At 41.2% G+C, this 25,349-nt stretch overlaps 2 protein-coding genes and 1 long non-coding RNA gene across 4 annotated transcripts; 1 reads left to right on the top strand and 2 right to left on the bottom strand.

The window, feature by feature from the left end:
* Positions 1–3,665: 3,665 nt before the first annotated feature.
* LOC129189168 (uncharacterized) lies at positions 3,666–11,613 on the bottom strand. 2 transcript variants are annotated; one of them, XR_008572746.1, is made up of 3 exons: positions 4,472–11,613; positions 3,916–4,021; positions 3,666–3,838 (listed from the first exon to the last, which is right to left on the bottom strand). It is a non-coding gene; the product is annotated as an uncharacterized LOC129189168 (long non-coding RNA). The 2 variants fall into 2 exon arrangements; XR_008572747.1 differs by having other exon boundaries at positions 3,666–3,822.
* tmprss9 (transmembrane serine protease 9) lies at positions 3,682–17,996 on the top strand. Its single transcript, XM_054790575.1, has 15 exons — positions 3,682–3,829; positions 3,911–4,038; positions 4,205–4,272; positions 4,364–4,539; positions 4,635–4,679; positions 8,427–8,540; positions 8,628–8,793; positions 9,633–9,907; positions 10,925–11,067; positions 11,812–12,073; positions 12,173–12,286; positions 14,070–14,238; positions 14,345–14,610; positions 14,679–14,815; positions 17,219–17,996. Exons 1-15 carry the CDS (start codon positions 3,682–3,684, stop codon positions 17,378–17,380), a joined length of 2,373 nt encoding a protein of 790 aa, XP_054646550.1. The 3' UTR covers positions 17,381–17,996.
* On the bottom strand, positions 11,802–20,738 carry timm13 (translocase of inner mitochondrial membrane 13 homolog (yeast)). Its single transcript, XM_054790574.1, has 3 exons — positions 20,493–20,738; positions 20,148–20,216; positions 11,802–18,807 (listed from the first exon to the last, which is right to left on the bottom strand). Exons 1-3 carry the CDS (start codon positions 20,610–20,612, stop codon positions 18,709–18,711), a joined length of 288 nt encoding a protein of 95 aa, XP_054646549.1. The 5' UTR covers positions 20,613–20,738; the 3' UTR covers positions 11,802–18,708.
* Between the last annotated feature and the right edge of the window lie 4,611 nt (positions 20,739–25,349).

The following is a 25,349-nucleotide window of genomic DNA, read 5'->3' as shown; positions in this document are numbered from 1 at the left end:
TCCACCTCTGAATGGATGAAGACTTTGGAGTGGTCTAGTCCAAGTCCTGACCTGAATCCTATTGAGATGCTGTGGCATGACCTTCAAAAGGAAAAGCCTCCAATGTGGCTGAATGACAACAATTGTGCAAAATTCCTCCCCAGCGCTGGAAGAGACTCATTGCAAGTTATCACAAACGCTTGATTGCAGTTGTTGCTGCTAAGGGGGGCCAACCACTTATTAGCTTTAGGGGGCAATCACTTTTTCACACAGGGACATGTAGCTTTGGATTGTTTTCCTCCCTTAATCATAAAAAGTTTCATTTAAAAAGTGCTTTATGTGTTTGGTTGTGTTGTCATTGACTAATATTTACATTTGTTTGATGATCTGAAACATCCAAAAGGGTGAAAATATTAGAAAGAGCTCAGTGTGATGCAGTGCAGTTGTACACCACTGCAAACTAAAACCACAATAATAAACATACGCTCACATATTGTCATGTGTTCATCAAAACTGAGCATGATCATGTTGGTAAAGGCAAGCTCTTTGATACAGCTATGCTATCGGATCACAATATATTCTGCATGTTTTTATCTAAACTCTGTGATCGCTTTTTATTTTTATTTCAATTTAATTCCATTTTATTTTATTCCATTTAATTTAACAATTTTATTTTTATTTTATTCAAATTTTATTTAATTGCTCTATTTTTTTTATTCAACTTAATGTAATTTTATTCCGTTTCATTTTACTCCATGTTATTTTATTGGATTCAATTCAATTTTATTAAATGTAATTTTTATTCCATTTAATTCAGTTTTATTTTATTCTCTTTCATTTCATTTCATCTTATTCCATCTAATTTGATTTTGTTAAGTTTAATTTTTTTAATTATTTTTTTACATTCAATTTACTGTAATTTTATTTCATTTTATTTGATTTCATTTAATTGTTTTCCATTTCATTTCATTTGACTATTTTTTAACTTAATGTAATTTTATTCCATTTCATTTTAATTTTATTCAATTCAATTGATTTTTATTAAATGCAATTGTATTCCATTTGATTCATCCATCCATTTTCTATACCGCTTCTCCTCATTAGGGTCACGGGGGTATGCTGGAGCCTATCCCAGCTGTACTGGTCGCCATATACATATAGACTATACACTCAGAATCATACCTATGGGCAAATAAGAGTCTCCAATTAACCTAACATGCATGTTTTTGGAATGTGGGAGGAAACCAGAGTACCGGGAGAAAACCCACACAGAAATGCCCAATGGAGATTCAAACCCAGGTCTTCCTGATCTCCTGACTGTGACTGTGTTGCCAACATGCTAACCACTAGACCACCGTGTGACCCCCATTCAATTCAGTTTTATTTTATTCCATTTGATTGGGTTCCGTTTTATTTATTTAAATTTAATTTAATTCAATATAATTTAGATATAGTTGGGCGGTGGAAGGAATACTTTGAGGCCCTTCTCAATCCCACTGGCATACCTTCCATAGAGAAAGCAGAGACTGAGACGAACGCGGACAGTTCCATCACCGTGGCTGAGGTATCTGGGGTAGTCAAAATGCTCCCCAGTGGCAAAGCTCCGGGGGTGGACGAGTTTCGCCCTGAATTCCTCAAGGCTCTGGATGTTGCGGGACTGTCTTGGCTGACACGTCTCTTCAACATTGCGTGGAAGTCGGGAACAGTACCTCTGGATTGGCAGACTGGGGTGGTGGTCCCCCTTTTCAAGAAGGGTGACCGGAGGGTGTGTTCCAACTATAGGGGGATCACACTCCTCAGCCTCCCTGGGAAAGTCTATTCCAGGGTGCTGGAGAGAAGGGTACGACCGTTAATCGAACCTCGGCTACAGGAGGTGCAATGTGGTTTTCGTCCTGGTGGCGGAACACTGGACCAGCTCTGCACCCTTGCAAGGGTCCTGGAGGGTACTTGGGAGTTTGCCCAACCGGTCTACATGTGCTTTGTGGACCTGGAAAAGGCATTCGACCGTGTCCCTCGCGGTGTCCTGTGGGGGGTGCTCCGGGAGTATGGGATTGGTGGCGCGCTACTACGTGCCATTCAGTCCTTGTACAACCGGAGCAGGAGCCTGGTTTGCATTGCCAGCAGTAAGTCAAGCCTGTTTCCGGTGAACGTTGGCCTCCGCCAAGGCTGCCCTTTGTCACCGATTCTGTTCATAATTTTCATGGACAGAATTTCTAGGCGCAGCCAAGGTGTCGAGGGAGTCCAGTTCGGGGGCACTAGGATCTCATCTCTGCTATTTGCAGACGATGTGGTCCTGATGGCCTCATCGAGCTGTGACCTTCAGCGTTTACTGGGACGGTTTGCATCTGAGTGTGAAGCTTCTGGGATGAGACTCAGCACCTCCAAATCCGAGGCCATGGTTCTCAGTCGGAAAAGGGTGGATTGCTCCCTCCGGGTTGGGAATGAGGTCCTGCCCCAGGTGGAGGAGTTCAAGTATCTCGGGGTCTTGTTCACGAGTGAGGGAAGGTTGGAGCGTGAGGTCGATAGGCGGATCGGCGCAACGTCTGCAGTAATGCGGTCGCTGTACCGGACCGTCATGGTGAAGAGAGAGCTGAGCCGAAAGGCAAAGCTCTCAGTTTACCGTTCGATCTATGTTCCCACCCTCACCTATGGTCATGAGCTTTGGGTCATGACCGAAAGAACGAGATCGCGGATACAAGCGGCTGAAATGAGTTTTCTTCGTAGGGTAGCGGGACTCACCCTAAGAGACAGGGTGAGGATCTTGGTTATCCGGGAGGAGCTCAGAGTAGAGCCGCTGCTCCTTCACATCGAGAGGAGCCAGTTGAGGTGGCTCGGGCATCTAGTCCGGATGCCTCCCGGACGCCTCCCTGGTGAGGTGTTTCGGGCATGTCCAGCCGGGAGAAGGCCCCGGGGAAGACCTAGGACACGCTGGAGGGATTATGTCTCACAGCTGGCCTGGGAACGCCTCGGTGTCCTCCCGGTGGAGCTGGAGGAGGTGGTCGGGGACCGGGAAGTCTGGGTTTCCCTACTGAGACTGCTGCCCCCGTGACCCGGACCCGGATAAGCGGAGGAAAATGGAATGGAATGGAATATAATTTAATTGTATTTCATTGCAGAATTTTAAAATAAATATTTATTTTATTTTATTTTATTTTATTTTATTTTATTTTATTTTCAAATTCACTTTATTTATATGGCAAGTTTTCTAAACACTGTTTCCAAAGTGCTGCACAGACTAGCAAAACCACAAATAATAAGTAAATAAGGGAATGTAAATGTAAATAATAAGTAAAAATGACTACAGTAAAAACTAAAAGATCAAATAAAAACAAAGAAAAGTACAACAGTAAAATATTTAAAACAAGAAGTAGAAACAATAAAAGCAAAAAATCCTAGAAGTAGGTAAAAAATAAATAAGTAAATTAAATTTAAAAACTAAAATAAATAAAACCATTACAACTAATTAACTAAATTATTTTTATTTTATTTTATTTTATTTCTAATCTACATTGTCTTACATTTAATGCAGTTTTTTGACTACATTTAATTGGATTTTATTTTATTTTATTTCAGTCACATTCAATTTTATTTCATTTAAAAAATTTTATTCAAGTTGAATGTAATTTTATTTCATTTTTTTATTCATAAAATTTTATTTAATTCAATTCAAAAGTTTTCATCTCAGTGCTGTCAAAGTCCACAATGGATGTGAGGAAGGATGGGGGAGGCCCGTGGTCTTCTCCAGGACCCTCTGCTGCTGCTCCCTCCAGCTCCACCTGCCACAGGTGCACCCTCGTAGTCTTCCTCCTCTTCTTCCTCATAGCTGGCGTCTTTGTGGGACTGCTTATTGGTGAGATTCCTTTGGTAAACACCACATGAACGTACTGTCGACACAGTATTTGAACACGTGTTGTCCCGTGGGTCGGTGCAGCGTACCTGGTGCAGGAGCAGCATTATTTCATGGAGACGGTGCAGCTGAAGGGTCTCAAGTATAATGCGTCTCTGCAGGACCAGAACTCGGCTTTCTCCATAGTGCTGACATCTGTTTTAAATACAAAGGTTAGTCCAACAGCACCGATGTCTGATACACGTATTTTAGCAACCTGCATAAAGTCAACTTGGATTTACGTTAGAGTAGTCAGTGTCCAGCTTGTATACCAGTATGGATTTACTGTCCACTAAAAATGAAATGCCCATGAAAATGGATTTCTATTTCCTTTCACAGATTAAGAATGTTTTCGCCTCGTCGTCGGTATCCCATCACTATGTTGACTGTAACGTCATAGCCTATGGGTGCGTTCCGTTCATTAAAAAAAGCAAAATTGGCCCCATTTTTGTTGTCAAAGAGAATCAAACTTTGGGTTTGTTTGTTTTTTTCCCCCAGCAACGTGAACGGTGACGTGATGGCAACATTCAGACTGGTCTTCTGGGTCTCCAAAGCCCAGCAGTATTCCGAAAACTTCATTCAGGACCTGCTGAGAGCAGGGCTCACCTCCGTGATGCACGGGAACCCTCTGGAGGTGCCGGAGTTCGGACGGATCGGCGCTATCGTCTTACTGGGTAGGAAACAAGGCTCATCTGTTGGTTTTCTCACAGAGGTCACACGTGCGTTGTCTGTCTGTTGCACACATTTCATCCTTGCCTTTATTCTGCAGGGGCCAGTGGGAAGTCCTTTTATGCTATTGGAGAAGATATGACGGGTGAGTGCATGTGACATGGCATGTGACATGGCTGTTTGACGTGTGTGGTAAAAGGCAGTGTGCTAGCATGAATTCACTTGAGACAAATGTGCACATTAGCACTCAGTAAGCCATCCAAACGTACCTTTATGCATTCCCACATAGTATCAGCATTTGACACCACATATGAGGTGAAAGAAAAATGGTAAAAATACAGTAGTAGTCTATCTGTGCAGCAAGTTAGCACACACACAATGGACATGCGTCAAGTGAGACGGATGTAACAGAGAGAATCCGGCCACTTTTCAAAATAAAACATTAAAAAAATGAAATAATGGAAATTATTTTTTCTTTCTGTGCAGCCCGGTACCAAATGACCCACGGGCCCGGGGGTTGGGGACCACTGGTTTAGATCATTCACTTCAACTAGTGAAAAATGGGAGCAAAACAAAAGTGTTGCATTTATCTTGTTGACTATATATCATAAATGGCTGTCATTTATAAAACCTCATACAGCCAGGAAGCGTTTAGTTTTGTGCTAAAATTAACATGATGCAAATTTGTGGAACCGGCTACGAGAAAAAAAAAATCCTATTAAAAATATCTACCGTAAATTCCGGTGCATAAGCCACACCCACTAAAAGTAGAGGAAAAAACAGATTTGCACATATATACCCCGCACCAGTGTGTAAGCCGCATGTGTCCGCGTCATAAAATGGCATATTGTGGCACGTACAAGTCCGTGAGGACCGGTCGGCTCTTTATTTGACAGGAGCCAATCATGAGCTATGAACAAACTCACGACGAGCTTGTCAACCCATCGGACATTGCAGGAGGTCGTTATTCAATATAACAGCCTGACTCACGGTTTCACCTTAAAAACATTAAACTCATTGCACAGCAACTTAACATTCAAGCGTTATACCTCAGAAATATAGAAACATGTACCAATACGAGTTTAAAATTACATTTAAAAAATGTAATTTCCCATAATGCATTTTGTTTGAGAAAATCATTTAATCTCAGGAGCATACAAAGCATAGAAAATGGTGGATAGCGCTGCAATGCCGCCTTTGTCCACTGGAGGGAGCCAAAGGACCTGGAGCCCAAAGCCCAGAGAGAGGCTGACGTCATTGCAGCGCCCCAATGAATGCGTTCTTACAGTCGTATACCCCTTCAGACTTCTGACTTGAAGCCATGTACCCCTTACTGCTGCACACTTGAAAAACAAAAAATATTTTTACATTTCATTAAATTGAAATATTACACATGATTAATTGGTTCATTGATTTTATAGTAAGTAATTCTGGTTCAAAAATGTGTATTGTCCATGGTCATATTTTGATAAAAGTTTTACATGAGCACTGATCAATAGATAAGATGTGAATTTCTATGGAGATGAATGAAGTATCTAAGTATCCGTCCTACTCATCTTTTATTTCAGACGGATGTTCGGTTCCTTCCCTCTGAATGGGCTGAACTTGAGCTTCACTTTTGTACATCTGCACATTCATTTGATACCAAATGGAAAGGGAAAGTAGAACAAACATGATAAAGCAGCGTCCAAAGTACTAAATTACATCCAAGCAGCGATAAAGCCTCATTTTCAGGGGAATCTCCACTCTCTCACCCTGACATGCACGCACATTGACAGGTTTTCACAGTGCAGGGATTTGGAACACCAATATAAACGAAACCTTCAAGATTAAACACTCAATACACAACGTAATCATCAAACTTGCTTATTCATATAACTCACACAGAGCAATGAACAACTTGACGCCGTGTCTCCTTCCTTCTTTCTGCTACGACGGTGCGCTTATAGGAAAACGTAAAAATGCTGGAGTTTTGTCATTTTATTGGGACATATTGGCACATATTGGGGCATGTTTGTATATTTGTCAGGTGCTGTTAGTAAAGTGTTCTTTGAAGATGACACCGTGAGTCAGACTGTATGTTACACTGTTATATATAATCACCTCCTTAAGCTTGTTGTGAGTGCGCTGATGGCTCGGGATTGGCTCCTGCCAAAGCAGGCGCTACCGTTCCCTCACTGACTCGCCAGCGGCCCCGTATTTAAACAATTAGTAGTAGTGCTGAAGTAAAGGAGATGTCACGAGATTAGTTTAGCCATAAATTAGCCGCGCTGCCGTATGAGCCGCAGGGTTCAAAGTTTAAGAAAAAAGTAGCAGCTTCTACACCGGAATTTACAGTAGCTCATACGGCATGGAAGCTTTTAGTGCTAAAAGTAACATCATGGAACAGCGTGGAACCGGATACTAGACAAAAAAATCATATTAAAAATATCTAGTAAACATTTTTTTAAAACTAAATATTAAATAAAGTTGTTTTTTCTGCGTCTGTGGCACGCATCACAGTTCTAGTTCGTCCCAAAGGTGTTTGATTGGGTTGAGGTCTGGGCTCTCTAGTTTGTCATCCAATATATAAAAGTTGGAAGCATACAATTATCCAAAATTCATTAGTATTTCATATGATATATTTTTTTATTATATATCATTTTATTATAATTTCTTATTTATTAACTCATTCAATCCCAGCCATTTTTCAAAAGACGATTTTGACTGATCTTCCAAGGCACACAGAATATTGTGTTGTATGGTTATATAAACATGGAACCTACCAAAAGAAACATTACACTCTTGTCTTTCATCAGAAAAAAAAGTTTGTTTCTACCTTTTTTCGTTCTTTAGTAATCAGCAGTAGAACATAGGTAAGTTTCAGGAAAATATTGGTTCCTGACTAAAAAAGGGAGAAAACCAGCTTTTTGTGAAAAGATACATTTCAAGCATAACTTTCACTTTGACACAAATATTTTTTGCTTTTGTGACAGCCGCACCACAACATAAACAACACAAAAAAAGGGTTGTTTTACATTAAAAAGAACAATTTATTTACAAATATAGCACCATGAACTATTTACAATTTTTACATTTGAAACTAAACTGTGTGTGTGTGTGTGTGTGCAAGTGTGCGTGCGCGCTCGCCTGTGCGTGTGCATCCATTAGAATTTCCCTGCAATGCGTAACCTTCTGCACGTTACACTCCTCCACGCTCTCTCACTTCCTCCTTGCTGTCGAGTGTGTTAATACATGGGAAAGATCCATGCCGAGCTCTTATCGAATGCCACCTTGTGGCCGTTTTGATGGCTTAAAACTGCATGAAACGTGACCTCTTCTATGATGCACTTGCATCATCACTTTGATTGCCTAAACGTAAAAGATGTATAAATACGTCGGTGGGAACGAGCGTTCGGGTTTAAGAAAACGTACGTCTTTGGTGTCAATAACCCCATTAATTATGTTTCATTTCATTTCACTTTTATTTTATTTTATTCCATTTAATTCTATGTTATTTTATTTAATTTCTATTTATTTTTAGGTTTTTGTCTTAATTACATGACATTACATTAATTACTTGACTACGATTTTACTTCATTTAATTCACTTATTTTATTTTATTTTATTTTATATCTATTTATTTTTTAGATTTTAGCCTTCTATTTTAATCCACATAAATACATTTCCATTTTATTGTATTCAATGGAATTTTATTCATTCAATTTGATGGAGGTTGAGGTCTGGGCTCTCACGTTCGTCTTCCATTACATAAAAGTTGGAAGCATCCAATTGTCCAAAATGACTTCATTAATATTTGATCAAACTTATGGGACATATCATTTCTCATAATCCTATTCTTGTATTTTAATTGATTGTTATTCATTTATTCCACCCTTATACGCACCTCTAGCCAGTTGTCCCGACAGCGCCTTCAGCTGTGACAACGGTGAGTGTGTGACTAAAGTCAACCCAGAGTGTGACTTCGTACCAGACTGTGCTGACGGATCCGACGAAGCTCGCTGTGGTAAACCTGCTTTCCTTCTTCTTATTCATGTTAGTGACGCGTAAAGGTGGCGAGCACCGCTCATCTATTCTAGTTCTTCCCCTGTAGCGTGTGGTCTGCGTAGCGCCGCCGGGAATCGCATCGTGGGCGGCGAAGACGCTCGACAAGGGGAGCTGCCATGGCAGGTCAGTCTGAGGCTACACGGTCAACACACGTGTGGAGCCTCCATCATCAGCGAAAGGTGGCTGGTCAGTGCAGCACACTGCTTTGAGAGGTAGGTAGGAACAAATGTGTACAGGAACTTAAAAGGCAGCATGGACAAAGATACTGGGACACCAGGCTAGTAGACAACAGGAAGTAAACATGGAAGAGCTGGTTTATTCAAGTTTGCCTTTTTGGACATGGAAGCATAGAATGCCTTGGTAGTGTTAAACGGCCCCCCGCACACCCACGCAACTCAAGTTTTTCACAAAAGTCGGAGGGCAAACTGGACGCAGGCCTGGACGGGAGTATCTCCAGTATGAAAGTAATCTGAGTATCTTGAGCGGAATTCCAACATTTAACATCAGACCTTGTAGAGCTAAATTCCTGGTTCCAGTTGTGTAGTCTGCCGCCATGCTCCGCCCACATCCTATGGCACACGCTGAAACCCTTCACAGTTTGTCATCACCCATCTGTCAGCAATCCTCCACTCCAATTCGGGCTCACGCGGGCAAATTCCCTAGGAGGAGGTCGTCAAAGTATATGAACCCTGGACTTCACCTAAAAGGGCCACTTTAAACCAAAATGGCCGCCTTCCTGTTGGATTCCAGGCATGGGTTCTTGATCCTCTTTAGTGCGCCCTATCATGATGCACATGTCCACCAAATGCCATATGTGTTTACGTGGATTCCCTGGGGCGCTACTGAGTAGGTTTTGGGGTTGTCATGTTCGGAACCCGTGTTGAAGGTCCCAAAAATGTGGTTGCAGTTTCAAGTGGACATTTGCACCTTTCACCAGCCCAGGCTAATTGACCTAATCGATTGACTAATCAATTAAGATGTGTGTCTCAGTACTTGTGTCCATGAGATGCATCAACTCTGAAGTGTATGAGACATTCCGTACATTCGTCAGGGACAAAAACCCCAAAGAGTGGACGGCCCTGGTGGGTGCCAGTCTGGTGAGCGGCGAGGAGTCCCAGACCAAAATAATCAACATCAAGACACTGAGAGTGTCTCCAGACTACAACCCCATGACCACTGACATTGACGTGGCTGTGCTGGAGCTGGAGACCCCCCTCACCTTCAGTCCATATGTCCAACCTGCCTGTCTGCCCTCCCCGTCTCACGTCTTCAGTCCTGGACAGAGATGCGTGGTGTCAGGATGGGGCTCTCTGCACATGTTCAGCAGTGAGTCCTGCGGCAGGGGTGTACCCCCGAAACACGAAGAAAATGAAACTTGGATGTGATCTACTGTTCGAGTACTCGGTGTCAATATTTTGTGGGGGAGATGTTTTTGGGGTCTTTATCATGTTGGAAACCCCATTTTCCAAAGGGAGGGGATCATGCTGTGCTTCAGAATGTCGCCGTACATGTTGGAATCCACGGTTTTCTCCATGAACCGCAGCAGCCTTGTGCTGGCAGCACTCGTGCAGGCCCAGACCATGACACAATTATCTTGCTACTCACTTGTGTTGCCAGCTACGTATTAAGACAATAATGGCTGTGTTGACCCATTTTCAGTGCATAGTAAATCTATGAAGGAAGCTCATTGGTTCCAGACCCGACCGTGGTAAGCCAATTTCCGCCAAGTAGGAGTCCGTATTTAATAGAAGTAGAATATTTCCCTATTTAGAGCATAGAAAACCTGTTCACGACCTTCTAAATATGATTTTTAACATTATTAGAGCCCTCTTGACATGAAATAACACCCCCATGGTCACCTTTACACTCCTATTCCCCAATACAGTAGACATAATAAGAGAAAATAAGACATAAATACTCACATGTTAGCATTGGGAGAGTTCCTTCGTGTTCTTTTTTGCTTCCTGTTGTGTACAGTACTTCCTGTCATCAGTGTAACATTGCTGACACCTAGTGACCAGTGTGGAATATTACATATCATCGCACGTTCTTAAATTGTATTTTACTTCATTTTGCCGTTTTTATGCTTAATTCAAGCCAAAGATACATAAAATGTGCTTAAAAATGCATATGTTTTGACTCATAATAGGCTGCATTCAACCACAAAACAGCATGATTTATGAAGCGCTGAGTGGCAAGGGATTACTGCACTGCACACTGACTGCTCAGAGTACATCCAAGTTTCATTTCTCTGGTGTTTTCTCTTGAGAAGATGCTGAAATGTGAGGTACAAGTGTGAGATACTGTGTTAATCCTAAATGAATCCAATCATCTCCATTTTAGGCGACGTGCCTCCCACGCTGCAAAAAGCTGTGGTTAAAATCATCGACTCCAAGGTGTGCAATAAGTTACCTGTGTACAGGGGAGCGATCACAGCCAACATGATGTGTGCAGGGTTCCTGCAGGGCAAGGTGGACTCCTGCCAGGTGAGGGCTGACTTAGACCCTGTCCACATACTGTAGGAACACTCACTTCTGGTCACGTGATTGTGACTGGGCGGTCGCCCAGTAAGCCGTTCCCGTGTGGATGGAAGGTTGAAAGGATAAAATACTTTCCTGTATTAGGTAGGATTGTCCGATATTCTATCTGCTTGAAGTAGGATTGTCCGATTATATCAGCCACCTGGCTGATATTGGCGATATACCGTATCTGCCAACATCTGGATGGTTTTTTTCCCTACATTGGCATAATAATGTGAAATTCATCAAGCTGCCATGGCCGCCATGATGGTGAGCAGAATGCAGAAACATTGCATCGTCAGCATGTCCTCGGGACACTGCTCAGCCATTAATTGCTCTAATAGACGGTCCAAAAGACCAGATTTGTCATTTTTCAAGCTAAAACCTAAAACCAAGACAGCTACAGTATGTTATTGCCCTTCATAGGTGTATTTTTAAGCGTTTATTTGGACTTTTTTGCAGAGCCACCAGACATGTGAATTTCTCTTGGGGATTCATAAAGTATCTTTTTTATCAGCCTATCTATTTCTCTAACTGGGCCCTAAGCAGAATTTTTATTTAAACCCCCCCCCCCCCCAACAAACAGGAGTTTTTTCTCTCCTCTCATTTGCTGAGAATGCTCCCCCCCCCCCCCCCCTTGTAAACGCAAAATGGTGCGTTTACACATTATTTTCCACACAAGAAAAGCATCATCCTGTGTTTCATTGTCAGGGTGATTCTGGGGGGCCTTTGGTGTGCGAGGGTGCCCCGGGCAGGTTCTTCCTAGCTGGGGTGGTGAGCTGGGGTATCGGCTGCGCCCAGATCAACAGGCCAGGGGTTTACTCGCGGGTCACCAGGCTCCACCACTGGATTCTTCGCCAGACAGACCCCAGCTCGGCCCATTACTCAGTCCCCGAGCATCACGCCGCTGTCACTGCTGCAGCTGCGAGTGGTCATCATCGGCCAAGTCCCAGGACGGTCCCAGCGCTTCCCGGTATTGTCCTAATGACCAATGGCTGAAAATCAATTCAGTCGGTATGTTTGTTGCCAAGCACACATGCGACTCTTTCCCTTTCCCTGCCATGTCTTGTAGTTTCTATCTGCAGCAGCGACTTCCAGTGCAGCGCCACTTCCTGTATCAGCAAGTTCAACCCGGAATGTGACGGCGTTCCAGACTGCCCCAACCAAGCCGACGAGAGAAACTGCGGTATGTTGAAAGATTATAAAAAATACACTTCTCAGACAGAGCGGTTTCACTCTTTTGTGGTTCGAAACGACCATCGTTAAAGTACAATAGCGACTGTCGTGTTGCACCAGAAACGCGTTCTTGTCTGGGCATGCCTCTACCTTTTGGGCGGGGGTGTCCAAACCTTTTCCCATAAGGGCCACCTAGTGAAAAATGAAGGGATGCAACTTTTCCACTTTGAAGACGTTATATAATCTTATTTTTTAAACGGTACCTCAGCTTTGTGATAGCGGTGAAAAAGCATATTGTAAGTATCAACTTCGTTTTTTGCTCCTTTTTTCCCCAGTTCGACTGTTATGGGGTTTTTTAATGACTTTATTGCCACAACATAACTTTTTCTCCCAAAGAAATTTTCCAAAAATTACAGCTTTATCTAGTTTTGTTTCTCATAATATTACGATTTATTGTTTTTTCTTTAATATTTCAACTCTATGCTACTAAAATGGCATTATTTTTACTCATATTATGAGTTTATTCTCATAAAATCGCAACTTCTCTTCCTCTTGGAATAAATTCATTAACAGGGTCTACCTGCAACAATCAGCAACTCCAACCGCTTCTGCCTGATGCTTGCCTCTTTAAGCACACCCCAACAAACATTTCCTGGGTGCCCTACGTGCCAACACGGTCAACAGAGCAGAGCGGGGGCAAGGCAGGCTTAGAAGTGTGTGCCTGGGCATGCCCATATAAGGAAGTCCCAGCTGCGTTGACGTCAGCGGAACTCGGTGTTAAAAAAAAAAACAAAAAACAACTTTATAAAGCACAGCGTGCAGAGCCGTCCCAAACTTTGGGAATAATGCACAACATGTATCTGTAGTTGGGAAACGTTTTAATAAATGACCAAGAGCCAGGTTGTATCATTTGACAGGCCTGGGCTTAAAAGGTGTAACTTTTTTCCAAGTTATTGTTTTGTGCTTGAGGTGTTAAAACTGTCCTGTTTTGAATTTCAATGGTTGAGGGTGATAGGCTCCAGCATACCCGCGACCCGAGTGAGGATGAGCGGCATAGAACATGGATGGACGGGCGGATGGATGGATGGACAGACGGACGGACGGGTGGATGGATGGATGGATGTTTGAGGGTTTTTTTGTTTTTTCAAACTAAAAGCAGATACATCTTTATGACTCTGAAATTCTCCAAATTCTGGAGTCATAAAGTTGCGTCTGCAAAACATCTATCCCATAATTCCTTGTACCAACTAATAATACTGAGCTTTTCCACAGCGGTAAAAGAAAATTACAAATAAAATATTAAAGTAACAATTTCATTTTGAAGTTTCAGTCGCGTTTTCCTAGAAACCTATAAAAATATACCTTAAATAAAGAAATAAATGTACCTTGTTGACGCGCAGCTGACAAGCTGTTTCCATTTCTGCTGTTTTTAAAACATTTTCCAAATATTTCAACTTTCTTCTCATAATTAGGACTTTTTCTGCCACCTATTTTCCAAAAATTCTAACTTTATTTGTCATGTTTTCCTCATCATATTACAAGTCTTTTTTCTTTAATATTTCAACTTTATGCTACTAAAATGACATTATTTTTCTTCATAGTATTCTTGGAAAATTACAACTTTGTCTCTTGTGAGATTACAACTTCTTTGTCTCAATATTTGGACTTTATTTTGTAAAATGACTGCTGATTGTTTTGTTTGTTTTCTTGTTGAATTGTATTTTTTGAATGTTCCGTGAGCCAAAATAAAAACGCTCTGGACACCCCTGAGCTAAGATTTGTTTTCATTTCAGAGTGCGGTGAACGTCCTGCGCTGGGCTCCAACAGGGTTGTGGGTGGCGTCACAGCTCGCAGGGGGGAGTGGCCTTGGATTGGCAGCCTCCAGTACCAGAGACGGCACCAATGTGGCGCCACGCTCATTCACAGTAAATGGTTACTGACCGCGGCACACTGCTTCAAAAGGTGTTCCATTTGAAGACACGCATCCCACATCTTCATACAAGAAACACACGTGTATATTACACATACTGTACTCCACTGCTTGACCCTGGTTGGTCCCCACCTGCAGCGACCCCAACCCCACCTACTGGGCAGCGAGCCTGGGATCTGTGCTGCGTTCAGGCATGGGAGCCCTGGTCATCCCCATCCAGCGGGTCATCATCCACCCAGCTTTCAATAGCACCAGCATGGACCATGACGTGGCCCTGCTGGAGCTGCTGGTCCCAGCCTCCGTGTCCCACACCATCCAGTCCGCGTGTCTCCCCTCACCAGTGCACGGCTTCCTGGAGGATGCCGAGTGCTACATCTCAGGATGGGGATCCATGAGGGAAGGAGGTAAGCGTGAGAATTGGGAGCTGTGTAGTCTTTGTGTTATTACAGAAATGTTTTCCTCACTGCAAAAGGTTCACTGACTAACCTGCTGCAGAAAGCCTCGGTGAGCATCATCGAGCAGGCAGCCTGCCAGCAGTCCTACGGAGCCACCCTGACTCGTCACATGATGTGTGCTGGTCACATGCAAGGAGGCAGGGACACCTGCTTGGTAAGATGGACTACAATGGTTCCTACACCGGCTCGTGAAACTCAGACATTGTCTCTGCTCATATTTTAGGTGCAATGTGTCAATACCAGGGCTGTCAATCGATGAACATATTTAACCACAATTAATCACATTTTTGTCCATAGTTAACTCATAATTAATCACACTTAATCACAGATTGAAATACATTTTTATCAATAAGCAGGGATGTAAATCTCTTAGTGGTAAACGAGTCCATGCGCAGCAACAGTAACTACATCAAATTTGGAAATGCGGGACATTACTTTATTCCAAAAATAATGTACAGTTAGAAATCTCGCTGTTTTTGCATATTTAATGTGAGCGGCATTTTGTCTCACTTTGTTTGGCGGTCCTTGAATGCACCTTCTAACTTTGCCCAGGACCACTATATTGTATTTTTACCCTTTTTCTTTCCCCTGATATTTGCTCCCAAATGCTGATACTATGTGGGAACGCATAAGGGACCTTACTGAGTGCTAATGTGCATATTTGTGCTCATACTGGTGGATGGTGGCCCTGTATTCATTTGCTGCTTTTAATTTGATGTTGTTCCTGTCAGTAAGATAAATTAGATCACGATAATGCATGTACAGGTATGTTTTGCTGCTCATCCTATTCACATACATTCTCATCCCAAGTCGATGTCCTCTGCTATGCCTGCCAGGAAATAGCAGCTCGTAACCCAAATTTTAGCCCGCAGTTAAAAGCAAAAAAAAAAAGCGGCGAGACGGGTGGCATCTAAAAAAAAAAACCAAACTTGTATGCCAAAGTACCGCTGCGTACATTACAGTAAAAAAAATAAAAAATACCGGCAGTGTTCCGGTAACTTCCTCACTTCTCTCTGGCAGACGACGTAATCCGTGACAAGTCAAACCAACGACAGTAGATACAAATAACCTTGGTCTTGTTGCGAGAACCATCTGCCAGGCCTTTCAAGCAAAACTTAACAATCAAAATACTCTTTTGTTTTTTCCCCTCCATTTCTGCTCAATATTTTCTCCCGCTTGCGGCTCCACAGTCACCGCTGCGTTTCCTCAAAGTACGGTGTGGCACTGTTGCCAACTCCCCAGTAAGAAAAATAGCTATTGGCTGTCCTAGAAGTCACGAGATAACGCCACTGACTAATTTGCATATTATTTGCATATGATGCTGTCAGAGATGCTGTAGGAAAAAAGCACAACCTCGTATAAGAGACAAAAGGAGGAGTAAAAACACCATTATGTTTAGAACAACAAATATACTTGATTTCTTAGTTTGTTCATTTAAAATTGGCCATCACTGCATCAAAATAAAATAATTGTAATATTTTATCCCTCAAAATCTAGACAGCGTAATATTTACATCCAGACTCACCTGCAGGCTCCACCTCTTATCTTGTAGTTGGGACTACTTGTTTAACTTATGACACAGCGTTCTCCCATCACACGTTCTGACACACTGACAGGTAAGCGACAGAGTCCCAATGAGGCTTGAGTGTAATGAGTAGTAGTGTAATGATCGAAGATTAAGAAACATTTACATTTTAGATCCCGCTCTGTAAAACGGTGAGATCCACCGCGGTGGCATCGCACCTCGCGCATGCGTGGAGCCCCACTATGCTCTCGGTGTGCCACGGGAGCTGACAGTGCACTGACGGCTTGTGTCTGCTTTGGGGCGAGGCGGACGTCTCAGCAGCGACAACACAAACTGCAGATCAACACGTACTTTCACGTTTAAGTCCCCAAATACCAGAGAACTCTCAGACGACGCCAGAAAAAGTAGCTAGATTTGTCGCTAGTCGCTTTTGAGAAAATATGTCACCAGATTTAGCGATAAATTAGCCAAGTTGGCAACACTGTGGTGCGGGCCGAGGGTCAAACAGGACGTGCGTTCATTGCGTGTCAAAAAAAAATAGTGCCGTTAAAGGAACCTTGCGTTAACAAGGTTCTTGATTAACTGGTTAACTTTGAGTTAACCCAGTTAATGTCAAAAAATTGACAGTTAATGACAGTTTTAAGTTAAAGTTGACATTAATGTAAAAAAATAACAGTCCATCAACAGCAGTACTCCAACACCATATACGTATCTCCAACTCACAGACATGTCTCTCCGTTAGTCCTGGGTATATAGCGTTTACTTTGCTGCACAATAAGGTTAGTGTGCGTGCTGGATGGAGTGGAGGTAGCATATGTAAGGTTGCTTTCCTTATCCCTCTTAATGGAGGGAACAGACTTCTCTCCTCAGGACACAGAGCTCCCTTTCAGCCGTGCCCAGCATGTAATCTTCTCATGTAAGGAAACCCACATGCATTCCTGCCTCCCTCCAAGCAATCAAACTGGAACAACTTAAAACAAACAAAAAAAATCATTCTTTTTACACTTAAAGTGACTCTCCTCCATCATGCAGGGAGACTCCGGGGGTCCACTGACCTGTCGTGAAGGCTCCGGCCCGTGGTTTGTGGCCGGGGTGACCAGCTGGGGACACGGATGCGGGCGAGTAGGTTTTCCGGGGGTTTACACTCGAGTGACTTCTGTGAGGAAATGGATATCCACATACCTGCCCTTCTGAGGCGAGGACAAGCAGCTTTGACCGACAGCAACTAAAAGATGACAATGGACTCAATGGAAAAACCACTACACTCAATTACAACAGTATTGACTTTGGTGGCCCCCTGGGGTCACGGGTGCTGGTTGGAACTGTACTGCTCACCCACCAACAAGGGCAATCTTCAACTATGTAACTATTCAAGTATTTTTGATAACCGGGAAATTGGCTACACACGGTATAGTTGAACACCTCGGACTGTGCCAACACATTCAGGTGCAGGTGATACATCAAAGGGGTCCGAGCTGTTCATTCAGGGGCGTTTAAAATGCTATTCTTTGAATAAAATACTCCATAAAGCTCACGCTGTGTACAGGGTAAATGTGCATTCTTCTTCTCTTGGACCGACACGCTGGATTCCGCAGCCTCCTCCCCCGACCACGCCTACTCTGTAGCGATTGGCCAAGGGTTGAGGGTTCGCTTCCAATACACTCTTGTGACACAATGAAAAATAAAAAGATGAAAAATGTGATATAATACGGGACGGGAAATCTTACAACATTGATCGAGTTACTTAGTATGGATGTCAAAATGTACTGATGGTTTTTCCATCACTCACTCATTCATGACAAACATGTTGTCATAGACCACTACAGTGCTGTTGTTAAGGACTGAGTAAGTTTATGTACCATAAAAGGTGCTCAAAAAAACAAATCAGGACCAACAAAGCCTTACATTGACCGGCCATATCATTAGGTACACCACTGAGAAACCACATGCTTTGCCCGATTGATACACGGCTGTGAAATGAAGTGATCCAAGATCCAAGTCTGATACCTGAATTTGGATATCTTCCGAGGCCGATACCAGAGCTCTGTTGACTTTAATATGCAATCACGGCCAAGGAAACGCAGCCCAGGGATCAGAAATTTTCCATATGCGAATTACGCCGATATCGGAATCGGTACAGATAACGGACTCTGGATCGGATTGGAACATATTTATCGTCCACTTATCCCCGTGGCAATTTCCCATAATTCCGACATAGACGCACAGACCCAGCCAACACTTCTTAACACAGTAGCTTTACTTGTTAGCCACGATACCAGTTTTTCATGACATTAAAAAAAACGAAACAACACAAAAGTAGTAGTAGAGCTCCGTCAGTGAAGTGAATATTGTTCACACTGCTATGCTGCAGTCCACAGGCTTTGCTAGCCTGTTTCAGAGGTATGGGAACAAAAATCAAAAACCAAAAAATCCCTAAGAAGTCAGAGCACTCGTCTGTGGATGAGCAGCGCTCAGCAAAAGGGAAGGACTGAGGGGGAGGACGAGAAGGACGGGACGGACGTTCACATACGAGCTCGTTCCCTCTGTAATCTGGAGTTATACGTCCGGGACACCGTGTTCCAGGCGTCCATGTAGCGGTCCATGCACATGGCGATGCATTTCTGCGGGGACAATCAAAGCAGACCGTCAGCACGTACGCACGCCAGCTCATTCGTACCGTTCTCATCAGTTCTTTGGCACACGGCGGCGGCTGTCGTCCATTACACTCTAAGAGGAGCGATCGCATGAATTAAATGGCACCTTCTATTCTGCTCTTTTACTGCAATTTTTCTTATTTCTGGTCTTACTGTGTTCGGAGTCGTTCGGAGGACATATTTGGAACGCAGTTGCCACGGCCATTAATCATTTGGGAGAGGAGCGATTGCATTAATTAAAAGGCACATTCTATTACTGCAGTTTTTCTGACATTCGAGAATATTTTCGGCCTTATTTGGAGTCATTCTGATTCCTTTGCCACGCTAATGACTTAAAAGAGGAGCAATCGCATTAATTACATGATACGCGCTACGCTGCTCTTTTACTGCCATTTTGTCTGACATTGTGGATTATTTCCGGTCTGATTTGGAGTTGTTCCAGTGACAGATTTTGTGCAAGGTTGCCACATTTATTAATGACTTGCGAGAGGAGCAATCACATTAATTAAACGGCACATTGTATTCTGCTGTTATACTGCAGTTTTTCTGACTTGGATTATTTCAACGCTTATGTGAAGTCACACCGATTACCAATTTGTGCAAGGTTGTCACAGTCGACACGCTTTCCGACACGGGATTGTTTCCAGTCTCATTTGGAGTCATTCCGATGGCATTTTGTGTATGGTTGCTGTATTCATTAATTACTTTCAAGAGCAGTAATCACATTCATGAAAAGGCACATTCGGTTGTTTCACTGCAATTTTTCTGACATTGTTCATTATTTCAGGTCTTATATGGAGTTGTTCTAATGACAGTTTGTTCAAGGTTGCCACCGTCATTAATCAAGTAAGAACTTAAGTGATCGCATTAAGTAAGTGGCACGTTTTCTGACACTGTGGATTATTTCCAGGCTCATTTGGAGTCGTTCTGATGACGTATTTTGTGCAAGGTTGCCACATTCATGAATTATTTGAGAGAGGAGACATGCCATTAGTAAAATGGCACGTCTTTATTGCGTCCACAAAAGTAGTCACGGGTTAGCGAGGGTGTTGTGGGTTTGACTTTGTGATTATTTGGAGTCTTTGTCATTTATTCCTGGTATGAAATGTGTCGGAATTCATTACAAATTTGTGAGGAGTGATGCAATTATTTTCTGCCCCCCCCTCCCCAAATCATTTCAAAACAGAAACGTTTTGAAATAATTAGAAAAAATGTTGATAAGACTTCCAGACTGAAGTACATTTGTTTGTAAAGCAGCATGAACTGTTTTTTTCCACCTTAACGAAACTTTGCATGTGAGGTCACACCTGCTCTGAGTTGTCCAATGTGCTTCCAGGTTTTCCTATACACTTCTTGAAGCATTTGTCTGTCATTCTCTGAAACAAGAGGAGAGAGCATGACTTGGTCCTTTTAAAAGTCAACATTGCATCATTTTGACTACAGTATGCAGCATGCGCTTTCCATGGAGAGGAAAGTTGACTTCTACAAATGCCTTTCCAATAACAGTTCAATGCAAATAGCTGTTATTAGTTGATGTGGTTAGTGTTAATGTGGTGTCATTGACAAAAATGCGGTGACATGTTGCCATACAACACATTAAAAGTGCTTATGTTAGCCTTTAAAGTCTCCGGTTAGCATTGCTAGCTTCTTACCTGCAACAGTTCCTGTGCGTTCGCCACCGCGATCTGGACTTTGACCTGCTCCATTATCGTGCCGGTGTCCACTTTACCTCCAGCCCCGCCTGCAGAGAAGTCCGAACCGAAGCCGTCCATCGTAAGAAAAAGCGTCGTTTAAGGATTTTAGGAGTAAAAAGGCCGCTTGTAAACACACGTGCGGGTAGCCACTGATAGTTAAGCTAACGTTACGAACCCGGTGCCCTTGACAGCAACGGCGGCGCACTGACGCCATTTCCGTTACGGGCGACATGGGAATTGTAGTTTTTGTCATGCGTACTTCCGTGTTCTACTGAGGCGCTTGGCTCTTCCGTGCATTGCCCGCTAGATGGCAACGTTCAAACACAAAATTCAACTTGTTGGCGCTTCAGGCTTTACATAATAGGATACAACAATGACTGTTTGGCTTTTTAACACAATAAAAGTAGTAGTCATGGCATTATTTGCAATTCTTTACATTGTTTGCTGTTCACTTGGTTTTATCCTGATTAATGAAATAATTGTTAACTTTGTCAATTATATATTTCACTACATATAGTTCCAACTTATTTTATTTGACATTTATCATGAATTCTATGTATTTCTATTCTATGTATTTTACCCCTCCACGTTTGCTTATTATCTCCTTTCCCCAGACTCTTTTTATCCTGCTCTAGGAAATAAAAATCGGTGAATATTGCCTTTAAATATAACTGAAGTTGACTTAGTCGTTCGGGATGGCACGAGGAAGCAAGAAAGGACACTTACACAAACACAAACCACATTTTCATTCAGCTAAAATCAACGTAAAGAGCAACCTGCTGCAAATAGAAAGTCATTGGAGCTTCCATATGGTTTTTAGTCTTGAGGACGACTGCCGCCACCACCCCCCCCCCCCCCATCCCCCTTCCCCTCCTCTCCTAAAGTGTCAGACAGGATGACCTCACTGAGACGACCACCTGCCTCGGCGGAGAGAAAAAGAAGTGTACAGTGAGTGAGCAGGCAACAAAAGAGTGACGGTTACTGTCTTCCAAACACGCTCTGTGAGGGGATTGTTGCCATGCTGGGGTGGGGGTGCTTTGAGGAATAATCCTGGGGGGGTCTGATTAGTGGAGTAATTAATAGTTGCACAGTGCGCACGCACACACACACACACGGACGAACGTCCAAACACTTACTGGATGTACACACATAGGATCAGTTTGGCCTGGAGCCACAAGACTTGTGGGGGGTGGCAGGGGGGGTTAAAGTGCAGCAAAATAAATTAACCCTAGATTACAATCATCAGCTCATTAAATCTTCTCCAATTTTTTTGTCTCCTTTGGGTACCCCCGTGCGTCAACTGTGAGGAGACACACAGAAATGACTTCTCAATGTCCTCAGACGTGAAGTACTGTGTTGCCAGTGATAAAAATCTTTAAAGTCTATTTACGCAATTCAGTAGCGTTTTAATCCTCCCCCCATGCCTCCAAAAAAACAGCTGCTGACTGTCGGCGAGCAGCAGGAAGAAACCCGAGCAGCAGCAGCAGCAGAACTTGTGGCGTTAGGAAAGGAGCGGGCAAACTTTTTGGGTTAAGAAATTTGGCGGAGGGTTTGTCTACATACAGCTGGTAAGGTACTTGCTCACGGTGCAACCAAACAAAAACAACAGCAAGTTAAGGCATCACGCAAATCAGCTACTACGACCACGTGGGTGACAAACAACAACCAAGCTAAACATAACGCGTAACTTAAAACTGATATTTCCAAATGCCCGCAAGGCATGCTGGGTAGTCCAGCAGCAACAACAGTATGAACTATCAACAATAAAAGATTGGATATCAAGAGTATGTTGACTCCTCCTTGTTTACGTCTCTGACAACTTCCTCAACATATTTTGCAGAAATATGAAAATCTACCCAGCAAATCTACCCAGGAATATATTGGTGTATTTTATATATTTTTTTTTATTTTTGGTATGGGTATTGTGTGTAGATTAGCTGCTAGCTGACACCCTCCTTTGAAATCTGCCTGATTGGCGGACAGCTATCAGTTCAGTTTACTGTCATTTAATATCCGGTATGTGATCTTATTTTGATTGTGGTGTGGACAAGCGGCATAGAAAATGGATGGATGGATCAACTTTATTTCATTTTCACTGAATATTGATTTTATTTAATGATTTGTCTGACATGTCTGAATTCTATTTTATTTAGATTAAATATGTATTTAAATGTATGCTGTTTTTTTGTATTAAACGTGTATTTTGTTTTTATTCAACAGCTATATCATTTTATTTTATTTTTCATTAAATATATATTTATTTGATTTCATTTCGATTAAATATCTATTTAATCGTATTTTCTTTTTATTAAACATCCATTGTTGTTTGGATTTTTTAAATTGCTTATTTTGATTGAATATCAGCTTCATTTAATTTGCATTAAATATTGAGTTTATTTCATTTTATTTTGATGACATCGATTTTATTTTATTTTGATGAAATGTTGATTGTCCTTTATATTTGATTGAATATCTATTTCATTTTAATTTAATTTATGAAACATCTATTTTAATTATTTATTTTTAATTACACAACCATTTTATTTTGGTTTATTTTGATTAAACATCTATTTTTTTCAATTGGTTTTAAATTTCAATTTAGTTTGATTTTATTTTCCTTAAATAGCAACTTTATTTAATTTTCATGAAATATTGATTTTATTTAATGATTTTCATGATATGTCTGAATTCTATTTTATTTGGATTAAACATGCATTTTATGTTGATTCAATAGCTATGTTTTTTAAATTAAATATATACTTATTTTATTTCATTTCTATAAAATACCTTTTTAATTGTATTTTAATTTTATTCCATATCCATTTTGTTGACTATCAGCTTCATTTAATTTTCATAAAATGTTGAGTTTATTTAATTTTTTGATGAAATATCTATTGTATTTTATTTTTTATTGTATTTTATTTGGATTAAAAATCTACTTTTTACATTTTTTCAATACAATATTCATTTGATTTGATTTGATATAATATTTGTATATGGTCATTACACTACATCACACTTGTTAAATGAGCAGTCTAATGGTGGAACATAACAAGACAGTGACTTTAATGCTGCCGATCAAAGACATCCATTGGTCTTTACAGTTGGAATTAGTAGTAGTAGTAGTAGTAGTAGTAGTGGTAGTAGTAGCAGTACTAGTAGTAGTAGTAGTAGTAGGAGAAGGCGGTCATGGTACGCAAAGAGATTGTAGATGAAACATTCATGGTCAAGCTAGCGGGTATTTCCCCGCCCCTTCCACATGCCCAAGACCTTTGTCTACTTTTACAACATTTTTCTTGTTGATTTACCACTTTTTTCTCGTAAATGTACAAGCTTTTTCTCGTAACTTTACCACTTTATTCTAGTAAATGTACGTCTTTATTCTCGAAATCTCTGATTATTTTAATACTCCAACGTAACAGGCATTACTGGGGGGACTCGTGACCTTTGGCCTTGGTCAAAGCTAATGTACGACTTTATTTCTCGTAAATGTACAACTTTTTTCTCATCAATTTTATGACTTTATTCACGTAAATTTACGACTTTATTCTTGTAAAATTATGAATTTTTTCTCATAAATGTATGACTTTTTTCTCATTTATTTACAACTTTATTCTCAAAATCTCAGACCATTTTAATACTCCGTTGTAAAAGTAATGCCTAAGACTTTTTTCTCGTAAATTTATGACTTTATTTTTTGTAAATGTACAACTTTTTTATGTCGCAAATTTACAACTTTATTCTTGTAAATTTACTACTTTTTTCTGGTGAATTTCCGACTTCATTCTCGGAAATGTACGACTTTGTTTCTCTTAAATTTATGACTTTATTTCTTCTAAACATACAACTTTTTTGTCGCAAATTTCCGACTTTATTCTCGTAAATTTCCAACTTTTTCCTAGTACATTTCCAACTTCATCCTCGGAAATGTACGACTTTTTTTCTTGTAAATGTCCATCTTTTTTTGTCACAAATGTACGACTTTATTCTTGCAACTTACGACATTTTTCCAGTGAACTTACAACTTTATTCTTGGAAAACATTTTTTCTTGAACATTCTTTTACTTTACTTTTTGTAAGTGTACAATTTTTTTTTCTCACAAATTTACATCTTTATTCTTGTATATTTACGACTTTTTTCTAGTGAATTTATGACTTTATTCTCGGAAATGTACGACTTTGTTTCTCTTAAATTTATGACTTTATTTCTACTAAACGTACAACTTTTTTGTCGCAAATTTCCGACTTTATCCTCGGAAATGTACGACTTTTTTTCTTGTAAATTGATGACTTTATTCTCGAAATCTCAGATTATTTGAATACTCCGTTGTAACAGGCATTGCCTGAGACAGCTAAGAAATGGGGGGACTTACGTGACCTTCGGCCTTAGTCAAAGGTTTTTCTCGTAAATGTAAGACTTTTGTCTCGTAAGTGTATGACTTTATTCTTGTAATATTACGAGTTTTTTCTCCTAAATTTGCGACTTTATTCTCAAAATCTCAGATGATTATTTTTTTCAATGTGGCCCTAATACTCCGTCCTAAAGTAATGTTACAAGAAGAAGAAGAAGGAGGAGAACATTTCCAAACTTATTTAAGATGAAAGTAAAAAAAAACTAAATAGCAAAAAGGGGGTTAAAAAGAAGAAGAGTGAAGTTGATATTAATAATAGACTTTTTCACCTACTGTATATCACAAAGATGACATGCAGATTTCTGGTGAAATATTTATAACTTCCTAGCAAGCTTTACAAAATATCAAAGCGGCAACGCTGAATCCTTCCATTTTTCACTACGTGGCCCCCGCTGGAAAAGGT

The sequence above is a fragment of the Dunckerocampus dactyliophorus genome, chromosome 10 (genome assembly GCF_027744805.1).
Source record: "Dunckerocampus dactyliophorus isolate RoL2022-P2 chromosome 10, RoL_Ddac_1.1, whole genome shotgun sequence".
In the NCBI taxonomy this organism is placed as follows: domain Eukaryota; kingdom Metazoa; phylum Chordata; class Actinopteri; order Syngnathiformes; family Syngnathidae; genus Dunckerocampus; species Dunckerocampus dactyliophorus.
Note: the sequence above shows the minus strand (reverse complement) of the source record. Positions and strands in the feature narration are given on the sequence as shown.